This window comes from Gordionus sp. m RMFG-2023, chromosome 2, assembly GCF_954871325.1.
Source record: "Gordionus sp. m RMFG-2023 chromosome 2, tfGorSpeb1-WG-v2, whole genome shotgun sequence".
NCBI lineage: Eukaryota > Metazoa > Nematomorpha > Gordioida > Chordodea > Parachordodidae > Gordionus > Gordionus sp. m RMFG-2023.
The window spans coordinates 31,298,208-31,321,655 of NC_088776.1; the positions used below are offsets into that span (position 1 = coordinate 31,298,208).

Genomic DNA, 23,448 nt, shown 5'->3' on the forward strand with positions numbered 1-23,448 from the left:
ATTTTTTTATATAAAATACAGTTTAATATTTTTTTCAAATATTTATTATATGACATCCTGTTTATTCTAATTCACAAATGTTTAATATACGACAAATTTTATATAGTAACACGAATAATACAAATTCATTTACATCAAATCCTGATCCTATTTATTCTAATTCAATACCTAATATATCTGCTACAAATAATTCCCATTATATCAATTCTCCCGTATTGTATAAAAACATTGAATATAGCCAGAGAAAAAATATTTTTCTTAGACGAGACAGGCATAAATTTACATGTTGTACCTGTTTACGCCTAGCTAACTTTTGCATTGATTAATTTTCAAAGATTTTAGGAAAAAAACTCTATATCTCCGGCTCCAAGAAAAATCTTTATCTCAGGCAAGAATATCTCTAGATCCAATAATATTTTTATATTTATATTTTTTTAATCTTTATCATATAGTTTTTATATATAATTATTTTTAAATTTTTTGCCTTTTAAACAGAATAAAAATAAATACATATTTAGAAATAGAAAATATTTTCAAAATTTAACTTTTCAAATAAATAAAATTTAGTTATCAAGTATATCATGATAAAGTCTCGCGTGATAAAATATTGCTAGGTGGTCTAAAAGTATATATTTATCGCTTCCACTAAGCATAAATTTTTCAGCTACATATACATTTATGCATTTGATTTGTAATTTATGTTGTAAAAAGAGTATACCTTTGCTAGGTACGAGTTTTGTAATAAAAAATCGAAAATAATATATGCAAAACCCTCACCGAACCAGTGTAATTTATTTTAGATAAATAACAAATGCATATGTGTAAATGAAAATGTATCGAAAAGATTTTTTTATTTGTATGTAAATAAATTTTGCTGAGAATATAAAATTGATATCTTGAAAATAATTTTATTTGCAAATATTTTCCAAATAATTTCTGCAGAGAAGTACTAAATATATACTTTTCTAATATATTTTAACAAAATAAAAGGAATGATTCTGAATTATCTCTCATTAAAATATAGGTACAATTGTTGTTCATTCTTTATAAAATAAAGTGGAAATTTCTGATTCATCATTATCAAATAAAGGAAAAATAAATATCTGATTCCACAAAGTCATTCTTGATGAGCTATCTCCTCTTTAATATATCGCTTAGAAGATATTTAAATATGCTTAGGTTGTAAAATCGCATCCATTTTCCCTCTGCTTTAAATCTTTAATTTTTTGGAATCGTAAAAATTTGGCAATTTAAATAGATTATCTTCATAGATATTTTGAATTTTAAACATTTCTATTATATTTAATTTAAAAATCAGCAAAAAATCGTTTATTATCTAGTGACAATAGTTAGGTATTTATTAATAGGGATCTTTGAAATAATATATTTTAATTTTAAGGATATAATGTGCGCCGCCGCCGATGATTTTTGACCACGCTGAAGCCGCCGCCAAAAAAGTGTCGGCGCTCAACACATTGCCGCCGATGTAAAAATTCGGTGGCGTGGAGGCGTGATACATATTTTTTATTATTAAAAATAAAATTTTTATATATTATTTATGTATTGTAACTAGAAGAAAAATAATATTAAAAATTTTTGAATTATTAAAATATGATTTTATTTTTTAAAATTAATAAATATTATTTGCTATAAATTTGATTTGTAGCAATACATATAATACACGTTTGCTCACTTTGGGCAGGTCCGTGACAACGTGCTAGATAAGATAAGATTAGGATAGTAAAACAGAAAAGGTATTGATATTAGTTTTAATTTAAAATTCAATTTTTTATTAAAATTCATATACAAATATGATAAAATATAATTATTTAAAAATTAACATTAAAATATAAAGAATATAATAAAATATGTCATATATCAATTTAAGTTAAAAAAAAATACAAATGAATGTATCTATAATATATATAAAAGCCTTGTCACAAAATCATATCACACTTTTCATGTCCCACTTTTCATATCACACTTTATAATATATATTAAAAAAATCATTAATTTTGAAAAGTGCCTATGGCCCAATCGGGCAAGAACTTCGCTTACAGGATTATTGGACTTGGGTTCGAACCCCGTTAAATGTTTTTTTTCTTAATCTGGTAAAATATTTTTTTTTCTTAATCTTACAAAATTAATCTATAAAATATGTTAATAAAGTATATATTTAGTAATTTTAATTTATGTGTACAATTAAAAAGTCTTTTAAATTAAATTTTTATTCATTTGTATTTTATAATTTAAAAATTTATTATTGCTTGATGAGAGTTTTATGTTAAAACCCTTAAGAAGTATCCATTCCACATTGAATTTTATACAACTTTATATCTCTTAATTAGGTGATTTTTATGCATAAGTAAATATTTAAATCTCTCTTATCTTTTCTGAAATTGGCCTTTCTACATGCATTCCATAGTTTTGTATATTTTCTCATAACTTCATAATTTAATTGTAGAATGTATATTTTTCATAGCTTATTATAATATTTTTGATTAAATGTATAACTTTTTTGTTTTACTTATATATAATTTGACTATGATTAAAGTTAACCTCCTATTATTTGTTAACTTAGAATATCTTTTTATTTTTTCTATTGTAATTTAATAACAATGTCTTAAATTTATATTTTGTAACTAAGTAATACATCATTTGGAAGGGTGGTGGTTTGTTTAAAATTTAAATTAGGATGAACATATTTTTAGCATGGTACTTTAATATGTATTCATGATTTTCATATAAATACTAGGAGCTAACCAGTAGAATGATAGGTAAATCAGATATTTCCCCTTCATTTGATCCTAATTTTGAAAAATTTTCCCAATAATATAAATGGCAAAAAATTATATACATATTATACAGATTTAATTCTTATAAACCCCTACATCACACCTATTTTTCTGGATCCAAGAAAAAAATAAATTATTCTGAGTTTTCCTGGGTTTGGGAAATATTTTTTACAATTAATATGGGCTTGGAAGTAGCTTGGGAAACATTTTTTAAAATTAATATAGTCTTAGATTCCTGAAAATTTTTTAATTTTTAATATGGGTTAGAAATTGGCCTGAAAATTTCTTTTGGAGGCCAGGCCTGATCAAAAACCAAGGTCCATGCAACTTTCATATTCTGATTGTATTTTTAAATGCATTGTGACTTTTTATATATTTTATTTCAGTTCTCAACTATCAAAATTATTATGGACTTTTTGAGAAATTTTTCCCAAGTGCGAGGACCTGGCTTGTGAATTTTTTTAATATTAGGCATAGGTGTAATATTTAACACAGAATATTTATATGGCCCTCAGGTAAAAGCTAATTTAAATATATTTTTATTCAAATATAGTATTCATTCTCAGTATTAATGGGTTGGCCTTTGTCTGAAGTAGGGGTATAAAAAATAGATATGGTTTTTAGAGAATTACCTATCTCCCGGGTTGGGAAAAAATTTTGAAAATTACTATGGGTTGGCCAGGCTTGGGAAAATTTTTTTTATAAAATTTTTATAGGTTGGGCTGGGTTTGAAAAATATTTTTATAAATTATATTAGGCTGGGCTTGGAGAAAATTTTTCAAAAATATTATGAGCTAGAATGCTCGAGAATTTTTTCATTATTAACTATGAGTCATACATTGGCCTAAAAAAATTTTTTGCTGGCCTGGGATCGGCCTGATCAAAAAACCTAGGCCCATGAAAATCTGATTTTGATTGTAATTTTAACATTATGATTATTTAAATATTTTATTTCAGTTCTCAACTACCAAAATTATTATATTCATTGCACTTGAAAGAATTTTTCAAAATTATTATGGCTTTGTACTTTCTGGGAATTTTTTTAATATTAAAAATTAGGTATAAATGAATAGTAATATTTAACAAATAATATTGGTATTATAATTTAATTTAACCAAACCATAGTATTTACACTTAGTTTTAATAGATTAAACCTGGCCTGAAGGGGGGGGGATTAAAAGAATAATAATTGGATATTATTTTCAAATAGGAGGTAACAACTATCATAAAAGTAAGAAGAAAATTTTCATTCCCATTTTTGACGGGCTATTTTTATAAAAAGAAAAAAAAACATTAAAAAAAAAGAAATATCAAATGACGAGGTCAGGCCATGATGTTTTAAATATTTGATAATTAGATCTTTTTATCGATACGGCCATTTTCTGCTTGAGTTTGTAAAATGGAGAAAGCTATGATTTTTTTATTGATTTGGATATTGTTTTGATTATTCTTTTAATCTTAATTTTTATTTTAACTTTAAAATATTTAATTATTTTATAAAAGAATATTTAAATAAAACTGATCTTATCCCACATTTAGAATTTTTTATGGCATAATATTTTTATTATTAACTTTTTATTATGTAGAAATATGACATTATTTTAGATACAAAAGATTTACCAGATAAAACAACACTTAGCCGGAGTGGATTAGATGATGTGTATTTATCAATGAAAGCATACATATGTCAACAAATTAATATAGGTCCTAATTTTTTGCTATAACTTTTGATATGTGGACCGACAAATATAGACGGCGAAATTATATTATCTTTACTTTTCACTAAATAGATAATAATTTAAATATTCTATTTTATACATTTGCGACACATCATGTTACTCACCCCTGAAACTATTCTTTCCGAGATAGAAAAAGTTTAAGATGAATTTGATTTGAGGTCCAAGAAAATTCAAATGGTTACGGTTGCAGGACCCAATGTAAAGAAAAGTGTTCGTCTAAGAGAATATGACCGTTATTTATGTTTGGGGCATGGATTACATAATCGACAGTCAATGGAATAAAAAAAAAGTTAATAAAATAGAAAATCTCATTAAAAAAGTGAGAGAAATTATATTTGTCTTAAGATTCAAAACAACGGTTTTTGAAAATATAAACGATATCGAAAATAGAAAATGTTTTGAATCGATATCATTTACATCGGATATTTTAGATTTGGATGATAATGATTCTTTTTATGAAGATCGTTTGAGGTTTGATGATGATAGTGAATATCAAAAATCATATGAGAAAAAACCTTAAAATTAAATGTACATGTTGGCATAGTATTTTAATAATGCTGGAAAGTGTGACTGACGATAACAAAAAGCCTATAAATATTCTATTAAATAGAATGGAGAAACCGGATCTCAAATTATTTAACACCGATTGGGACATGGTGCATGAAAAAAAACTGTTGAATTTGTATACGTCCAAAAAGGAGTTACTATAAATTTATCCTTATTATTTCGTAGTGAAATTAAATATCATTTAATTGTAAAAGAATATGATAATCCTCCCATGCATCCCTTAAACAAAATATGCTTACTAAATTTTGATCATAGATTTCCAATAACCGATCTTCAGGTAGTATGTTAAAATACATAAATTATTTTTTTTATATTATTTCTCTTTGTTTTATTTTACTTAGGTGTTAGGAGCACTTTTGGATCCTCATTTTTAATCTATAAACATAGTAAATGAATATTTAAAGGAAAAAAATATTACTCCGGTGCAATTTTTATGTCAACACGCTACCTCTCTATGGCCTTACACGGACGAATTAACCGATTGTGAAATGATGGAAGTTGCTTCAAAATTCGATTATCTTACATTGCTACGAAACATTCATCTATTCATAACAATAATCTGAAACAACAAGACTATTTAACTAGTTTAGAAAAAGAGTGTTATTCATTATTTTCGCCTTATAATCTTAAATTTTTGGAAGAAAAGAGCATTGGATCTTCTTAAACTTTCAATATTAGCTAGAAACATGCTGTGCGTTCCAGCTACGAGCACACCCAGCGAGCGTGCATTTTACATAGCTGGGCTCACTCTGAACTCTAGAAGATCATTATTATGTCCTATAAATCTAAATAAAATTTATACAGGATAATTTTAACTTAATAAAATCATTAAATTATATTTATAAACATAATAAAGCTTAAATTTTATTTTATAAGTGTTTCCAAACAATTTATAATTTTAATTTAAAAAAATTTAAGTTAGAGAAATAATTGACGCCGCCGTGCCGCCGTCGATTTTTGTGGCAGCGTCTAAATCGATTAAAAAGAAACGCCTCCGCCGATAATGCTGTCGGCGCACATGTCTAGATATACTCCAACATCATTTTAAAAAATATCTTCTTCATATAATTTATTTATTATTTTGTAGTATCTTTAACTGATATTTGTAGAATTTTAGCCAGATATCCAATATCTTTAATTTACGTTTGAAACTATTTGGAATTGGATAATAATTCAGAAATTGCAAAACATCCTTTATTTTACTTTATTATAAAATCCTTTTATATCGTTTGTTCAAATTCACAAATAATGCAAATATAATAAATAAACATTTATAAAAATAATAAATAAGCAATTAGTGTCAATCAGCGCCGTGCCTAGACTTTTGGCGGATTAAGACAAAAAATAATTTGGCAGCCCCTTAAGAAAATACAATTTACCTAAGCTTTTTTGATAATTCTTTGCAAGAGAACTAAAAGCATATATACTTTATTAAATTTATAAATATTTTCTATTGAAGTTACAGAGAGATTAACAAGTCGGTCCTGTGAAACTCGTAAGTAAGTTTTAATTAATTTGAGCGATAAGTTTCTCTATGCGGATGCCACGGTAGTTGGAAAGGTTAAAGTAATCCTTAATACAATGGATATTGGTAAGCCTCATTTAACCCATTAGTGTTAATATAGCGTAAAATTTCCAATGGAGTTTTAATGGGATGCTTGCTTAATATTAATGTATTCACTAAAAGTTGTAATTTTATTAGTAGATCTTGCTGATTAATATCGCTTTCTAACATATCCAGATCTGTTAATAAATTATGTAATTGACAACATTTTTCTGTCTGGCACATTTATTAATTCTAGTATATTGAATAAGAATCTAAAATGATTTTTAAAGAGCTTTAACTTCTGGAAACGTTCCTCCAACGAATTTTTCGCTTGATCTAGTGATACATTTAAAAATTCAATCTCATATTTTTTTGAAGATCATGTATAGGCGTGTCATCTCCTTGGTAAAAAAAAATGTTTTTGAACTTTCCGTCTATAAATTAATGTTAATGAAGGAAAGTACTGCTCTTCTATAATCATTTCCAATTCCTGTGCAAGCTTTTTCGCTAAGTTAAGGGAATTCTGAAAACCGTTTTCCTTAAAGCGATAAAATATCTTGAGTATTTTCTATAAGTGTAATAGTTCTTTTCAATTCAATATTGTCACCTTGCATAACCTTACTTGCTAAATTCACCTGGGTTTATATATAAACCAGATGACAAGAGTTACCAAAAATGAAAACTGTCTTAATTCTTTAGTCAATAAAATGGCTCATGTGCAACATTTGGACTCATTAGATCGGGTAGTCTATTAGTGCATCAATATCACCAACCTAATTTTTAATGACCCTTGCACTCTCCACCTTACGCTCCCATAGCGTTTCAGGTGACAGGTTTAACGTAAAATTATCTATATGATCCTTCAAAATTTGCCATGGTTGAAACGAAACGAAACAGAAAATATATATATTCGTTGGATGACGCCAAAATAATTTTGTGACTAATGATGATCGTGTCATGTCATCAAGTAGCAGGTTTAAACTAAGGCAATCACAAGACATAAAAGAAGCTCTCCGATTTATTTGCAATATTCGAGCCCTTCATAACATTTTCTCATATTTGATATTTGATCCATTATCGCAACCTTGTCCACGACATTTTTTTTTCTCTAATTCCAATTTTTAAGTTATGGATAAAAATAATTCTACCATGACCTTGCCAGTACTGGAATCAATTTTTATAAAGCCAAAGAATCCCTCATTTATTTTAACGGAGTTGTTAAGATCTATATATTCTATAACTACCGTTAATTGCTCCTGGTAGATTATGTCTGATGTGCAGTCTAATATTACAGAAAAGAATATTGCGTTTATAGCATCAACAATACTATTTTATCTCCTATCAAGTTAATAACTTCATTTTAAATGTGATTTTCAAGGTAATGATTATGAACTTCACTATTCTTAATTCGACGATTGTTGTCGAATGATATTAAATCAATTTTCGATAAAAAAAATTAAATTTCTTAACTATAAAATAAATGAAGTGTTTTTTTTACTAAAATATAAATCAAATTTTTTGTTATAATATATATGACCAGACATGCTAAACTTTTTTCAAAATTTATACATAGGGGAGACTGGGGTTATGTAAACCCCGGGGCTTGGCAAACCACTTAATCTCATTTTAAAATTAAATATACCAGAAGGTTAAAATTTTATCCTAATATAGTTTTTATTAGTATATATCTATGGACAAAATATATTTTGAAATAATTAATTACTAAAAATTTTATTTAAGAAATAAATTATTGATGAAATTTTCAAAAGATTTTTACATGACAGAAAATTTTTATTAAAATATATAATTATTTATATGTAAATTAAATTTTATTACAAAGTTTAAACATTCTTCTATAATTTGAGTAAGTTATATGAGTATTTATCAAATCTAGATATTATTTCAATCATGATTTGTGAATTTAGAGCTAGCGGGGTTTGTTAAACCATACACGTCAATTATGGCAATTAATAATAAAAAAACTTTCAAAATCTTGAAAAGGCAATTTCATGGCTCTTTATGATTGGTATTTAGAATTTATGCTAAGAAATTTTAATCTCTTCTTAAAATTCATATTTTTTTATGTCCAAAATGTTTATTAAATTAGCCAAAATTAAGTTTCAATTTTTATATATAATTAGCTTCAATTTATAAGTATTATGATATTTTGAACAATAAAACAATAAAATTATTCTATACATATCATTATTAATAAATAAAAATGCATTTCAATTTATTATGGCCTATTAAAACCAATGGTTTGGAAGCCCCTTGAAGTGGTTTGCCTCACCCCGCTATAGGGGCTTGTTGAACAAAATTTTCACTTTTATTAAAAATAAAATTTAAAAAAAATGATTATATTCTTAAAATTTTTTATAAGGCACCTTTATAAAGTATAGTTTTAGGTATCCAATCATATATTATTTTTTATATTATCTATAAAACAACAAGAGCTATAGCCAATTTTGTAAGGTTCAACTAACCCCAGTCTCCCCTAGATTTTTTTACAAAAAAAAAGAATAATAGATTGCTTGTATGTAGTATATACAAAAAAAATTCTAATTTTCAAGAAGCTAAAAATAATTGGGTTAAAATTACATAATTCGGAGGGCCCTAAAATTATCTAATGCTCGCCCCCCCCCTCGTCTGCACGGCCCTGCTGTTAATACGTGTTATTACTTCTTGCAATAACTCTCTGAATAATAAAAAAAATTGGTCGGCTTTTAAGGGTTAATGAAGAGTATATAATTTTTATAATTTTCTGCATGTTTATTTTTATTGCATGTTCCAATTGTAGTTTTAGTTGCGTAGTGAATTAGTAATTGGGATTACATTTTCAACATGAGAAATAAAGCCTAAGTATCAGACAAGTAATTTTCAGAAAAAACTTTTAAAATTGAAATTTTAAAAATATTGTCTAACGGATCGAAAAAAATTTAAGAGATGTGAGTAAGGTATTGCGGAAGATTTTAGAAAATTTTTAAAAATTGGGGAATAAATTAAGGATTCATTAATGAGGTATCTTTAACAAAAGATTAAAAAAATTGAGTCATCAACCTAAGCAAGAAGATTTTTATTTTAAAAATTAAAATAAAATAAGACACAATTATATTTCTAGGGGAACGATCCATCTCTAGCAGAGATTTTCAAAGCCCGATCATTTAATTTATAAGTAAAAAAATGCAAGACCTCGCAAATCTCTGATTTTTCGTAAAATTTTAATAGACCACCCCGGACATTAAAATTATGATATATTTTTTGAATTTAAACTAAAATTTGAATTAGTACTATTTGAAAATATATTACAATATGCTTATTTCCTTGTATTTTAAGGTTTCTCTTACTAAAATACTGAGTCTATAAATAATATAGTAAATTCATAAAAAATTAAACAGGTTATTTATAATATAATCCAGTTACAAATATACAATACAGATATCAATCATAATTGATTTATAAAGCAGTTTAGAAATGGATAACCATAGAAGTGAAATTTAAGAGCTTTAATTGGCAGTGGGGGAAAAAATAAGATATAAATATTATTTAACACGCCGGGAAACTTGTGCAATTTAACGGGCTAAAGCGGGCTGGACCGAGTTCTACAAATCTCTGATCTCAAATCTTGAGATCATCGCAGCTTAAGTGGGTGTGTTACTACTGTATTTGCTGATTATGCCACGCTGACAAAAAATTTTAATACATTAGCCTAATTTAAAAAATAAAGAATTACAGTTACAGGCATATCCAACCCATAACGAAGTTTGGGTTCATATAAAAATTGGGGGTTAAAGTTTCAGGGGTTCGTAAAAAACAATAATATCGGCTCATTTTGAACCTTTAAAAACCGGGTCCTTTTCTCATAGGAAGTTATTAGAATTCTGTAAAGAGGAGCATATTTTTTACTAATAAAGAATAATGAGCCATATATAAATTAAATTTAAATATTTTCATTGATTCTTTCCTGCAAAATTATATCTATGAAGAATGAATAAATTATATGGTTAAAAACACTTTCATAGATAACTGGGGTAGTTGGCACCCTCAAGTTTAATATAAATATAAATTGAATAATACATAATAACTCATTAATAAACAATAATCTTTAAAAGTGCTAGGATAACAAAAGTTTAAAACCGGTTCACATACACTTTTGGAAGTTCGGTTCATGTTAGAGGGTTCTGTAAATAATAACTGTAACTACCGATTTAATGGTTCGGTTTGAGCTTCTATAACACTTTTGAATAAGAAGATGTATAACAGGCGCGTAACCAATGAGGGGGGATTTTACCCCCCCCCCATCGCAAATTTGACTGTTTTCATAAATATCATTTTAAGCAAATAAAAAATTTACCCCCACCCTCCCTCCCCCGACAAAATTTTGAAATATCAATCAGAGTTTATCTTTGCTGCTAGTTGCATTAATTAATTATTTTCCTATAGCTCACTACTTTATAGAAATTTAAAAAAACCAAATTTAGTTTTGGTTCAGGTTATTGATTTGGCGGAAAATGTATATGAACAGGTAAATAAGATAGATGAATATTTTAATAATATTTCTCTAGACGTTCGAAAGTTAAATCTTATGATATAACACTAATTAAACCTCATCTAGCACTTAGGCAATTGATGAAATATAAATGTAACTCAACTGAAGAATATTATATCCATTTTCATCCCATTCTTAGATACTTTTTTATCGCAAATTAAAGTTTTTTAGATAAAAAAACAAATCTTTAGCAATCTTCAAATTTTATTACCTAAAGACCCTTCTTCGTTTTCTGATGCCACTATTGGTAAAATTAAATATTTAGTAAAATTTTATTACTATGATATTGATACTGAAATCAATTTAATCAGTGAATTCGAATTGTGGTATAAATATTTACTAAGTTTGGCTATTTTACCTAAGTATGCTATTGATGCGTTCAATCAGTATAAGAAAACCTTGGCTCAATTTCCAAATATTTTGAAGTTGTTATATATTCTTGCATATTTGCCTATTACAACATATGAAAGGACCTTTTCCAACTTAAGGGTTGAAAATTTATTTACGAAATACTACTTCCGAATCTCGGCTAAATGGGTTAGCTATGTTAAATATTCACAGAGATTTGGTTCCAACTAGAAACGAAATTCTTGATAAATTGGCAAATTTCCGGCGAAAATTAAAAATCGCATTATAATTATAGTATATAATAAATTTTTTGAAAAATTTAGTATTTAATAAGAAGTTGTAAGAATTTAATTTTTAAAAAAATTTCTAGTCAATATTTTATACGATTACATGTCAATACCGCGAAAATTTTAGCGCGAAATGTATTATCGCGAATGTAATACCGCGTAAGTGTTAACGCGAATGTATTATAGCGAATACATTACAGCGAATGAATTATTGCGAGTGCATTATCGCGAATGTATTATGGCTAAAGCATTATCGCGAATGCATTGCAGTAAAAGCTTTATCGCGAAATAGCGAATGAAGTACCGCGAATGCATTATCGCGAAAATATTAAAGCGAATTTATTATAGCGAGTGCATTATCGCGAATGTATTACCGTGAAAGCATGATAGCGAAAGCATTATAGCGGATGCATTATAGCGGATGCATTATAGCGGATGCATTATAGCGGATGCATTATAGCGGATGCATTATAGCGGATGCATTATAGCGGATGCATTATAGCGGATGCATTATAGCGGATGCATTATAGCGGATGCATTATAGCGGATGCATTATAGCGGATGCATTATAGCGGATGCATTATAGCGGATGCATTATAGCGGATGCATTATAGCGGATGCATTATTGCGAATGCATTATCGATCGCGAAAATATTAAAGCGAATTTATTATAGCGAATGAATTATCGTGAATGAATTATCGTGAATGCATTATAGCAAATGCATTATAGCGGATGCATTATAGCGGATGTATTATAGCGGATGCATTATAGCGGATGCATTATAGCGAATGCATTAACGCCAATGCATTGGCGCAAATATATTAGCGCGAATGTATTATCGCTAATACATTATCTTAAATGAATTACATCAGTTGCAATATCGGGAAATGAGTTTGATGAAAATTATAATTTTATATTTAAATTTTATATTAATTGATTGATAAATAGGCGTTTAGTTATATTTTTCAATTAAATTTGGGACAGGATAGGCTCAGCCCTAAAATTTAAAATAATAGCTAGGCTTGGGACTAAAAATAAATAAAAATTTTGGATAGAGCTTTGGCTGAAAAAATTAAATTTGCATGCGTTATTTTGAATAATTTTGGCTGTATTTTATAAATTGTTTTATACGGAATTTATGACTAGTAAATTAATATAAATGCTTATGATTTTACTACGGATTAAAATATAATTTAAATTTATTTTTTAAAATCATCTCGGGTTTTGTAAAAAAAATATATGCTGTTATACTATTTGAAACCGTTGTTTAATATTGACTGCTGTTCTTCTACTAAGGGCAGTTATTTAATAACACGTGCACCCGTTATAAAACGACTGCTACCATAATTTTTTGAATTCAAAACCATTGGTGATCCCTTATTTATTTTTAAAATCAATGTTTTAAAATAATAGGGATAAAATTGATTTTGATTGTTAATAATATTCATTTCTTACTCAAAAACACTGACGGCCATTTTCTATAAAAATGAATGTTTGAAAATAACTTGGATTACTATGACTACGATTAATATATGATTGCTAATAAATTAAGTTCTCGCTTAAAAAATATTGGTGATCATTTTTAAATAAAAATTGATTTTTTGGAATTAAAATGACTGCGATTCAGGCGCGTACGCAGCGGGGGTGGGGCAGGGGGACAAATCCTCCCCCCACCCAAGCCAAAAAATGCAGATGCCGGATATTTTTCAAAAATATTATTGTTATATTAATTTATATATTTGAATATTTATTCCTATCTCATATATATATACTAGTAGATACCTCGTCAAAAATGACGGGGAATTAAAAAATTTTTCTTACTTTTATGCATGTTACTTGTTATTTGAAAATAATATCCAATTTTTATTCTTCTTACCCCCTCATCCATTCAGGCCAGGTTTAATCCATTAAAACTAAGTGCTATGGTTTGAGTAAAAATAAATTTAAAGCATTTACTTGATAATACCAATATTATTTGTTAAATATTACTGATTACTTATACCTAATATTTAATATTAAGAAAAATTCCCAGGCAAAGTCCAAAGCTTAAAAATTCTTCCAAGCCCAATGAAAGATCATAATAATTTTGGCAGTTAAGAACTGAAATATAATATTTAAATAATCATAATGAATTTAAAAATACAATCAAAATTCAAATTTTCATGGGCCTTGGTTTTTTGATCAGGTCAAGCCCAGGCCTGTAAAAAAATTTGTTTTAGGCCAATGTCTGACCTATAATTAATAATAAAAAAATTCTCAAGCATCGAAGCTCATAATAATTTTGAAAAACTTTCCCCAAGCCCAGCCCAATATAATTTCTAAAAATATTTTCTAAGCCCAGCCCAACCCATAATAATTTTATAAAAAAAAATTTTTAAACCTGGCCAACCGATAGAATTTAAATTTTTTTTCCAAGCCTGGAGATAGGTAAATCTCTAAAAACCATATCTATTTTTTAGTCTATTTTAACCCAGCTTACCCCAACCAAGGCCAACCCATTAAGACTAAAAGTGAATACTATTTTTTTGAATAAAAATATATTTAAATTAGATTTTATCTGAGGGCCATATAAATATTCTGTGTTAAATATTACACCTATGCCTAATATTAAAAAAATTCCCAAGCCAGGTCCTCGCACTTGGCTTTCTCAAACCCGCAAAAGACCATAATAATTTTGATAGTTGAGGACTGAAATAAATATATAAAAAGTCACAATGCATTTAAAATGGTTTTTTGAACAGGCCTGGCTATGTCTGCAAAAAAAATTTCAGACCAATCTATAACCCATATTTAAAATTCAAAAATCTTAAAGCACCCCTATTTTAAATTTTATTCAATATGATTTCCATCATATTTTTAAATTTTGATATTTCTAATACATGCTCACAGTAAACATTGCACCAATTTTACCTCTTTTACTCTTAAATTTTAATATATATAATTTAATAAAGTATATTTAATACCATACACACAAACTAAATAATTACCCTTCAACATCTATATAATTAATATTTTAAATGGTGCATGCGTGAAACTTTAATATATATATATTTAATATTTTGAATTTATTTATATTCAATTGGTGCATACGGTAAAGCATATGCCTTTGAAACGGGAGAGAACAAAAAATTAACATTACACTATATAGTCTCCTTAAATTTAAAATACATTAGGGAGATACGAAAACGATCTTACATGATCATGGAGATTATATATATATTAGATTTAATTACATTTATTTTTCACATTCATCTACTATTTTATCAATTAATTTCGATTTCAAGTTTTCCTTGGCGTAATATTTACCTATTATTTTCAAATTTTAGTGGCTTAATATTTATCTAAATTTCTAGTCAAATAATAATTCCCTGAAACTCCTTGTCCAACAGGGAGAAAGAAATTGCAAGCTTGTCCAACGAGATCTAGTCTCCGCCATCAAGCAGTAACAGCTTTTATGGAGTTAGAAGAGTCGATTATTAATGTTATTACTGAAATATCGTAATGTCTTGAAAGAAATATTTCCTCAGAAGCAAGAAAATTATTGGTTTCAATACTTATTCCAAATTTTTTTCCTCATTAGAATGTATTATTTAATTATAAAACTATTTTATGTAATACTTTTGAAAAACTTGACATTGACTTGATTTTAGAAGATGAGAATAGCGCAGAGCATTTTATTAGAACTCAAGGAAATTAGAGCTAATGTTAATTCATATTTTAAATGTTATTGTTGAGTCAAAAGCAGAGCTATACTTATTTAATATTTGTCCCGCTCGACTTGCAGCAAGCAAACTCATCGTCAAAACATTAATATAAGATCAGTAGAAGAGTATTATAAAACAAATGTCCCCTCTCTTAGATACATTTTAAACACAAATAAATGAATGATTTTTAATTCATCATGCAGCACTTACCAATCTGCAGATATTACTTCCACAAAAGCCTTCCCAACCTTTTTCCATGGTGATAAAAAAAAAAATTTGGTAAATTTTTATCATGAAGATTTAAAGTAACTTATGATGTCTTATTAGCTGAATAACTATGGTTGATACAGTCCCAAAAAATGCTATGGATGCTTTGCATTATTTCAAACACATTTTAGATTATATTCCCAATGTATTAAAATGGTTATATATATATTAGCAACTCTTCCCATTAGTAAACTAATGAGAAAACATTCTCTTTTTTATGAAGAATAACAGAGCCCTGCAGAGATACCATTTGCAGGGCACGGCCCGGATTTTTTTCAAAATTTATTTTGGCCCAGCCCGGTTTTTTTTCTAAAAAAAATTTTCAGGCCCAGCCCGGCTTTTTTGAAAATAAAGTTTAGGCCCCGAATTTTTTTACAATAAATTATTATTTTTGATTTTTATAGCTAATAATGGCGATTTCAAATATTTTTAAAATAAACCCGGCCCGGATATACTTTTTAAAAAAAAATTCGGGCCCGTCCCGGGTATATTTAAAAAAAATTAAAATACGGTCCGGCCTGGGGGCCTTACTGCAGGTCGCTGAAAAACGAAGTACAACTTCTGAAAGTAGATTAAATGGTTCGGATCTTTTGAACATAGGCATTTAGAGCCAAGCAAGGATGAGATAATTGAAAAATTAGCTCAAAACATACAAAATACAATTATTCCTAATAAACTTTTTGTGTGTTAATTTATATTTCCAACATTTAAATTTTTTATATTATATATATAAATTTTAAAGGCTGAAAATATTCAAATTTCAATTTTGGGCCATTTATGTGATTCATATGGTGGTTATATTTTATATTTTATAATTCACATTTATTTTATAGTTTTTTTAATGCCGGTTTATATATATAATTTTTTATAATTCACATTAATTTAAAATTGCGTAATAGAAAAGTTATTAGTCCTAATAAATTTATGCTTAATATTTTTAAATAACTATATTTCTTAAAAAATTTTATTATCCCCTTCCCCAGACAAATTCTTGCGTACGCGCCTGCTGCTATTAATACAAAAAATTTAAGAAGCAAGAAATCCTATCCCTCCTTCTATTGGGCGTTATTTTTAAAATATAATTTAAATAATAAAAAAAATAAATCTATAGTAAGGTTGTTATAGAGATAAGCATCCGGCTGTAGATCAACATAATGGGAACACGTCTAGCCAATTTTTAAATAAATAAAGATAAATGAGGGTCTTAAGTTATTTTTTGTCAAATATTAGTATTTCAAATTTTATAAAAAACGACTTAACCTAATTTTTAAATATCAAGTGACGTGTTATAGTTATAAAAATTAAAAAACGCTACGTTAAATAAATATAAAAACGTCAATTAGGCTGGTTCTCTGGTTTTTTGAAAAATCTGAACTTGCTAAATGAGTTACAATATAATTAGAGTCTTAAAAATTTCCTTAGAGAAAAAGAAATTCAGTGAAAAATATGATCGACCAGGAACTTCCAAAAGGTAACAAATTTATGGTTGCTAATATATTTAAAAAAACATATTAATGATGAACTTCTTATTATAAAGTAAGTGGATAAGTAGCAAAGAATTTTAATACTTAATGCATTCGCAATAATGCATTCGCAATAATACATTCGCGATATTGCATTCGAGATAATACATTCGCTGTAATGCATTCGCCATAATAATTTCGCAGTAATGCGCGGTAATGCATTTTTCTATAATAATTTCGCGGTAATGCATTCGCGATAATAATTTTGCGGTAATGCATTCGCGGTAATGTATTTGCTCTAACACATTCGCTGTGATGTATTTACGATAATGTATTCGCGGTAATACATTTGATGTAATGCATTCGCGATGTTTTAATATATTTTTGTATTAAAATTATATGCGATCCCTCTTAAATAATCATTAATCGGACGATTTACATAGTCAGATACAATTAAATATATTTTCAGCTGTATACCGATACACTTTTCTTGATCTTGGGGGTTGCTTACCAGAAACATATTGTTCAATTTTTGCTTCGGTTAACGATTGTTTTAAACTTACAGCATCTAAAAATTTCCAAATAGAGGGATGGACTGCTATTTGTTTTTGGGATTCCTTCCAATGTAGCAGCGTATTGATTCCAAAGGGGAATTGGAAACCTTGGTGCTTGTCTCTCTCCATTACGAAGAATTTTACCAATATAATTCGCTTCATAATATGTAATATAATACTCTTTCGTTGTCTTGATAAAATAGTGTTTGTAAAAGTTCATAAAAGGCATCAACTACGTCATCCACGTGAACAAATACAAGGGAGAGCATTTGTCTAATTTTTATTGACATTTCCTGCATAACTATCTAAAACTAAATAATGTGCTAGTAACTCGCTATCACTTCGTATGTGTCTCCAAATCGCTTGGGTCATTTAAAAAAACCCCTGAGGGAAATGAATAAGTAAAGGCATTTATTTCCGCCTCTCAAAATTGATTATTACCGATATAGGATTTATATTATTTTGTAATCTTAATTTGGTGATAGCGCAAAAATTGTGGGTACATTCGTTTTATGATATAGGACATGGAAGGTCAAAAGTTGGTGAGAAATTAAGGGGGTTGTCTTAAACGTGTCATCCCGGTGACTGGCCATCAATGTAAGGTTTTGGGTGGTGGCGAATATCAAAATTTTTGGCAGTTCCGATTGCAAATGCTTGCAGTCATATTGAAGATTCTAGAGATATCGGATCTAGATCATAACTATTCGCCGGGCTAGAGAACCTATAATCTAGCCCGCTGAATGGTCCGTTTTATAGACGAGATGGGTGTAAGAGCAGCATGAATGGATAGGGAATCTTCTGCTATTGCAATGCTTATTTATTTTTTGAGGTGTATCAGTCACCTCAATGGTACGTTTTTTAATGTTATTTAGTCATTCGGGTTTTAAGGTCTCAGTGCCATCTAACACATGATTATGCTTATCTATATGAAGAATGACTTTAAGACTCTACACATTTCCATATTATTTTTTGATTTATAGTTCTCTTTCTTAAATATGTATTGATCATGAACAAGTTGTTTTGATCCACGTTCACTTATAACATAATTTAAAGGTTTTAAAAAAAAAGTAAACAATAGTATAAATGATATACAGAAATAAGATTATTAATATTTACCTTTAAACAGGAATTCTCATAAAATTAGGCGTGAAAAGGGGATTTAAGATTTAACATAATCTTGGTTATTCTTACTTATAAAATTTATCAGGGGGTATATTGTTTTTTTAAACTTTTATAATTTTTTTTGTTGTCTAAAATTAGACGGGAAAAGGGGGATTTAAGATTTAATATAATTTTGGTTAATCTTATAGTATTTATCAGGGGGCATAATGTTTTTTTAAACTTTTATAATTTTATTTTCTATTAGTATATTTATAATTTCAATACCTAATATAAATAAATAAAAAGATTGCGCGTTAATTCGTTTTTGATTATTTTAAACCTTTCTTTTTCATTCTTTCTTCTATGCGCAAAATCTCCAGGCTTACATAATATTGGCTACTAATTAACATACCTTATAATGTGGTAAATTGTCCACCAAAAAATCGGTATTTGTTATTTTTTTTGGATATTATTAAATTTTATTGATAACATTCAAAATAACTTCTATTTAACCATCCTTTTTTATACTAATAAATAGCAGCTGTATTCGATACTCGCCGAATTTTCCGCTCCGAATTGACGTGGAATCATAATTTATGATTAAAATTAAATGTAATTAATATAAACGTGGGTTAGAATATTAATAAAAAGATTAAAAAATTTTTAGATATTTTATTATCTACAAAATTGTTAGACTCAAATATTTATATTTAAAAGGTCAAAAAACTCATTTTTGCTGTTTAAATTTCATATATATATATATAAGTTAATTTAGCCCAAATGGTTTTACTTCATTATTTTCATATCTCCATGGGTAATTTATAAATTTTTTTATTATTGGATTTAAATAAATTCGACCAAAAATGGACTAATGAAATGATTCAAATAGTTATAATCTGTAAATAACCCACCAATCAAGTTTTAAATAAAATAAAACGAATCCTCACAAATGTCATTCGCCTTTTTACATTGTCAAAATTATTCCAAATGCTTTAAAGCGCAATTTAGTATATTAAGAAAATCATTTCATTTAAAGTTTTTATGAATTTTATATAACAAATAAAATATTAATACAATACCACAAAATGCACAAGAAAAACATAGAATTGAATATATTAAGATTAACTTTCAACCAGCTGCTCCCTTTTTTCATTCTCATTCAATTCATACTTTTTGTTTTATAATACACACACATAATATGCTTTTCATTAAAAAAATATTTTATAAATATTACAAAAATTACAATTGTGTAATATAAAATCAATATTTTTAAGAACGTTTAATATAAGTCGATTATAATATATATATGAAAATTGATAATTAATATAATGGTCATCAAAACATATGATTTAGACGATATCTTTTCTGATATTCACAAAGGTTATATATTCGAATATTTTATGTTCTTACTTTTTCTTGATTTTATTTTATTATGAAATTGATATGTTCAAAAAAATGACAATTACTTTTTTTTAAAACTCTATAATGATTTAAATAAACATTTTCAAACCATTATGAGTTCTTTATAATTTTCTTTTAATTATAGCCTAAATGAAGTTAAAACGGGGGGGGGGGAGACTTTATTTGACTTCCATCCCTTAAAATTTAAAGTGCGCCTCATCCTAAAACTATACCAAATTAGATTTATATTGATAGTATCAAGTTTTTATTAGGTAAAACCTTTAATTATATTTATCCCCCACTCCATCTCCCTATAGAATAGAAATAATAAACTATTAAATAATAATTTTTAAAATATAATAAATATCAGCTGAGAATTTTTTTGATGATAACTGTAATCTAAATTCACCAGAAAAACCATTGTGTAAAACCCAGAGTTGTTAAACGCTACTTTTAAAAGTAGCGTGCTACCGCTCAAAATAAGTAGCGCGCTATTAGCTACTATTTTTTAAATGTAGCTTTAGCTACTTTTTATAAAAAAAATTTAGAAACAAATTTGTTTTATTTTTTGCTTATAATGTAATTGTATAATAAATAGTATATAAAAATCAACATTTATAAATATCTAATATATATAATCTACATAATCAAAACACGATCGTTTTCGTATCTCCCTAATGTATTTAAAATTTATTGAGAATGTTAATTTTTTGCTATCTACGAGAGTCGAACCACGTTTTTAAGGCGTATGCTTTAGGCATGCACCAACTTGAATATAATTAAATTTAAAATATTAATTATATATATATTAATTAATAGCTGATATTTTTAAAATTTTGCCGTTTATTACCATAACTAGCTGACGGTGTTGAAGGGTAATTATTTAGTTTGTGTGTATGGTACTAAATATATTTTATTAATAAATTTTATAAAAATATTAAAATTTAGGAGAAAAAGAGGTAAAATTGTTGCAATACAGTGAGCATTAAGAGTATTTGAAATATCAAAATTTAAATTTGTGATGGAAATCATATTGGATAAAATTTAAAATAGAGATGCTTGAAGATTTTTGAATTTTAAATGTTTGACATTGGCCTGAAATTTTTTTTTTGCAGACATAGCTAGGCCTGATCAAAAAAACCAAAGCTCATGCAACTTTCATATTCTGATTGTATTTTTAAATGAATTATGACTTTTACATATTTTATTTCAGTTCTTTACTACCAAAATTATTATGGTCTTTGGCGGGTTTGAGAAAATTTTCTCAACATGATTATGAGCATGAACCTGTTGGGAATTTTTTTATATTAGATATTAGGCATAATATTTATATGGGTCTCAGGTAAAAGCTATTAAATATATTTTTACTCAAAAAATAGTTTTCACTATTAGTCCTAATGAGTTTGTTTTGGTCTGAAGTAGGATTGAGCGGGATTAAAAAGAATAAAAATGAATATGGTTTTTAGAGATTTACCTATCCCCAGGCTTGAGAAAAAAATTTCAAAATTATTACGCGTTGGCCAGGTTTGAGAAAAGCTTTTTAAAATTATTATGGGTGGGGCTGGGCTTGGAAATTATTTCTATGAATTATATTGGACTGGGCTTAGGGAAAATTTTTTAAAATTATATCAGCTTGGACGCTTGGGAATTCTATTATCAACTATGGATCAGACATTGACCTAAAACAAATTTTTTTGCAGGCCTGGGGACCTGGCCTGAAGGGGGGAGGGGGTTATAAAGAATAAAAAGATATTATTTTCAAATAACAGGTAACAACATCATAAAAGTAGGGAGAAAAACTAACTAATTACCCCTCAACCCCGTCATTCTTGACGGGTTATTAGCTAGTTAAAAAAATTTATATAATAAAAATAAATATTATGGTAATTTGTTGCATTTTAATAATAAAATCATTAGATTATCATTCCCAAGTCAAGAGCATCGATCAGAAAGTATAAATTTTGCCTTACTAAATAATCTCTCGACACTAGCACTTGAGGGCAAAGGAGTATTTAATCTTATAAACATATTTTTAATATAAGATAGATTATCAAAAATACATTTGAGTATTTTTTGATTTAAAAAAGGCGTCGAGTGGATTTTCTATTATACTATCTTTTATTTCAAAAAAATTATTAGTGGAAGTCTTCGCGTTTGTAACTGGGCCATCTTTGTTTAGGGTGGGACTATTTAACTTCACCATGAGCCTATCGCGTTGATCTTTAGCATCATAGGAATTGATATATGGCCAGTTAAGTTTAAACCTAGGATGAATCATTGCCGCTAATACATTTTCAACATTATATAGGTTGGGGAATCTAAAAGTTAGAGTATTTAATCATAAAATTTTATAAATTTTTTAGCTTTAAACATTAAGTTAGAATAAATTATTCAGTCAAAATCAAAACAATATAAATTTTATTTACCTTCTCTCAATGCCTTTTAACATAGAGTCTACTTGGGGCTGGCATAGGATTAGATTATTCAATCTCTTTAATTTGGTAGTTAGGATACTTAAAGTGGGAACATTATACCCTATCTCCATATTATCCTCACCTTCCAAAATTTCAAGGGAAACAGCCACATATTGCATAACCTAAAATTAAAATATGAAATTGAATCATTATTAAAAATTACTTCTGTATACTCTTTTATAAAGGTATGCTCTTCATCATTAATATATTGAATTCCAACATGATCACAGAGAAAATTCATCTCTACTTTCCTCCAGAAAAAATGCTATTAATTTGATTGCGTGTTATACTGAGTTCCATCTAGTATGGTCAGGAGTTAATAAATTCCTGCCTAATTTTTTTTAAATATGTCTGAGCCTTTAGAAGATTTGTTCTGCATATTCCATAGAGTTTGACATTTATAAAAAGTGGATCTTGATACCCTTTTAAAATCTTCATTATTTAGGGCTCCTTCAGCATCCACTGTTGCTATCAAATTTAGATAATGGCATGAGTATCTCTGATGATTCGGTAACATTGAGTTGGAGTTATTTGAAGATCCTATAGAATATTGATTAGATTAACATGTATAAAATAATTAAAACCTTCTTCTAAGATCTCATTAATATCAAGAGCATCAACACCTATTTCCTCCTCTTCCAATACATGTTGACTA

At 27.4% G+C, this 23,448-nt stretch overlaps 1 protein-coding gene across 7 annotated transcripts in view; it reads left to right on the plus strand.

Moving 5' to 3' along the window:
* The window catches only part of LOC135923925 (LIM domain and actin-binding protein 1-like), a 75,816-nt gene that overhangs the window by 37,175 nt on the left and 15,193 nt on the right, over positions 1 to 23,448 (plus strand). Inside the window, exon 1 of one of the 7 annotated variants that reach the window (XM_065458942.1) lies at positions 20,142 to 20,298. The exons of 5 other annotated variants lie outside the window; for them this stretch is intronic. In XM_065458942.1, the coding sequence (XP_065315014.1) occupies positions 20,247 to 20,298 (52 nt within the window). In that variant the 5' untranslated portion in view covers positions 20,142 to 20,246. Of the gene's footprint in view, positions 1 to 20,141; positions 20,299 to 22,302; positions 22,328 to 23,448 lie in introns of those variants that run through there. One more of the 7 variants, XM_065458943.1, reaches the window with a different exon arrangement.